Raw genomic sequence first — 2500 nt, forward strand, 5'->3', positions numbered from 1 at the left:
CTCTCCTTGGGCACACATTACAACGGGGGCATTTACCTCAGGGACTCTCACTTTCCCCTCTTTACGGTGCTACACAACTAGACAGGACCTGTTTCACTATCTATTCACCTCTTGCACTTCAGTTCATAAAAACAACAACAGTAAAACCTATATGAAAGCTACAACAGAGTTTGTCCCATGTAGCCACTATGTACATGATACAAGCTGAACGTAGAAATGAGCACGTCCAGCTTGAGGCCATACATAGATACATATGTGTGTGTGTGTGTGTGTGTATAATGTATTTTTTTTTGGATATGAAATTATTCATCATAATATCTGTATCGGTATATTGCAGACAAATATTTTTCCCCAGAAATCAGTTGTTAAGAACAATATGTAATAAGCGGCATTTTTGGCATCAAGACGATAATTGACACACTATATCATCAGTCTATCAGATGTAAATTTGAAAATGAAATATTTGGGATAGAAGCAAATTGACTGTCTTAATAATTAATAGATATATAAACATTATATATATATAAATATTATATATAGGTATATACAAACATTAATATATATCTATCTCTATTTATGCATGCATATGTGTGTGTGTATATATATATATATATATATATATATATATATATATATATATAATATATATATATATATATATATATATAATCACCATTTTGTCCTATTCTGCAGGATACAGCACTGACAACATCTCTAGAAAATCACCCAACTATACCTCACTATTTAGTTCAAACCAAAGTTATCCTGTTATGTGCCAATATCATTACAAGCAAGTCATAACCCTCCCTTGTCTGCGGGTTAGATGAGTTTAGGTTGTTTATGGTTTCCGTTGCACCGCGAGACTTTACAAGAAAGATTTTCAGATGTCCATTTTTTTATTGCTAGGATCACGGTTAACTCCCCGGTGAAGGTTTGAAACTTCAAAATGATTCTATTTGCTTTAGTTCTGTTGCTCAGTGCTGCCAAGCCAACCCCATCCAGTAGTTTTGAATCGTCTGTGAGTAGATGAAGGATAGAAGTTTTCTAGAAATCTTCTGAACTCTGAAAATGATCTGTAATTCCTGACACCCTGCTCTCTCTGAGGATCCTGTTGAAAAGGCCTAGCAGGATTTTTTAAAGTTCTTTGGTAAGTGAGATATTTTCTTACGGCTATCTACCTGGGCTAGATTGGAAGAATGTGCTAATAATAATAATATCAATTACTGATAATAGGTCCATCTACTGATCAATTATTATCCCTCGATGTCTTTTCCTTCTTGCTGTATCCCGGACCGTTGTTCTTATTAATGTCTCTAGGTCTTCATTGTTATTTGCTTCGACTCTCTTCGAAATATGTTCTTGAATTGTGATCAAACAATTTGTATCTGAGTGAGAGTAAGGTTGAGGTGGATATGTACCTGTGGTTCTAATCCAATCTTCATTGGTATCTCTTATAATCATTAGTGTTATTATCAGGCTGAGCAATTATATCGGTTTTGGTAGCAATTAGATAATCAGAAAAATATAAATATTCACTAGTATTGAGAAGTACGCATTACACAACAATTGCACTATGGATTGAATTAAGTTAAACAAAATTACTCGAGTGCCAAATTGAAAATAGGAGACCTAAGAGTCAACTGTCCTAATAGCTTAGCGGTTTCTCTAACGTAAGCTTGTTTTCTATTACTTTGAGCATTTTTTTTTCTTAAAATTTGTTTTACGGTAATTTTTACTGGAAAATACGTTACGAGCAATGACGGGGACTATTTACTTATCAAATCGATACAGATATACAAAAGAGGGTGGCCGATTATTATTCTTGAAGACGAAGGGCCGTTAGTTGAGTCGTTTGATGATCCTGATTAAACTGATATTTTTCGAACTTGGTTATATCCCATTTTCACAATCATAAAAGACGATATATTTTGCATGAGTTTAGTTGAATTATAATGTAGCTAAAAGTATACATGGGACTAAGTAGATTCAGAACGCAAGAGATGTAATTAACGGGATTTGACCCTGTCTTCATTGGAATTACGTACTCCATCTACCTTACAAAACAATGTCAGGAACTGACGGATTATCTGATATCTGTGACCTGTCGCCCGTTATCCGCATAGTTGACATTGCCGCGACCTTGGGCCATTTGAAGCTGTTTTCCGTCGCGATGTATGCAGCTCGCATTATTTTTTCTTGTTTGTTTAACAATCTTTCATGGATCACTTTGAATGCTACCTGTCCGGTATATGTCCCGCTTCATGTACATGCATCACCATGGCGTTGTAATTTCTCTGGTGACGGACATCAACGCAATGCTCGCTGATTCTGGCTAAAGCCACGTCCTGTTTCGCCACAGTACGCTTTATTACATCTGCTGCATGTAATGCAGTATACGGCCCGGTTAGGGCCGTATACTGCCAAATGTATTGGCGATTTTTATGGTACTACCGTACTTCCAATTGTATTGGCGATTTTTATGGTAATATCGTAGTAGCTT

The 2500-nt window shown here is 35.8% G+C and overlaps 1 protein-coding gene across 2 annotated transcripts in view; it reads right to left on the minus strand.

Annotated features, from left to right (window-relative positions):
• Window positions 1-357, minus strand: part of LOC147471688 (uncharacterized) — a 5486-nt gene extending 5129 nt beyond the window's left edge. The window contains exon 1 of one of the 2 annotated variants that reach the window (XM_086537536.1): window positions 1-357. This exon is cut by the window's left edge and continues 82 nt beyond it. In XM_086537536.1, the coding sequence (XP_086393662.1) occupies window positions 1-18 (18 nt within the window). In that variant the 5' untranslated portion in view covers window positions 19-357. The other variant, XM_086537535.1, reaches the window with a different exon arrangement.
• Between the last annotated feature and the right edge of the window lie 2143 nt (window positions 358-2500).

The sequence above is a fragment of the Penaeus japonicus genome, unplaced genomic scaffold (genome assembly GCF_977035675.1).
Source record: "Penaeus japonicus unplaced genomic scaffold, GWHDUDI00000001_assembly GWHDUDI00000006, whole genome shotgun sequence".
In the NCBI taxonomy this organism is placed as follows: domain Eukaryota; kingdom Metazoa; phylum Arthropoda; class Malacostraca; order Decapoda; family Penaeidae; genus Penaeus; species Penaeus japonicus.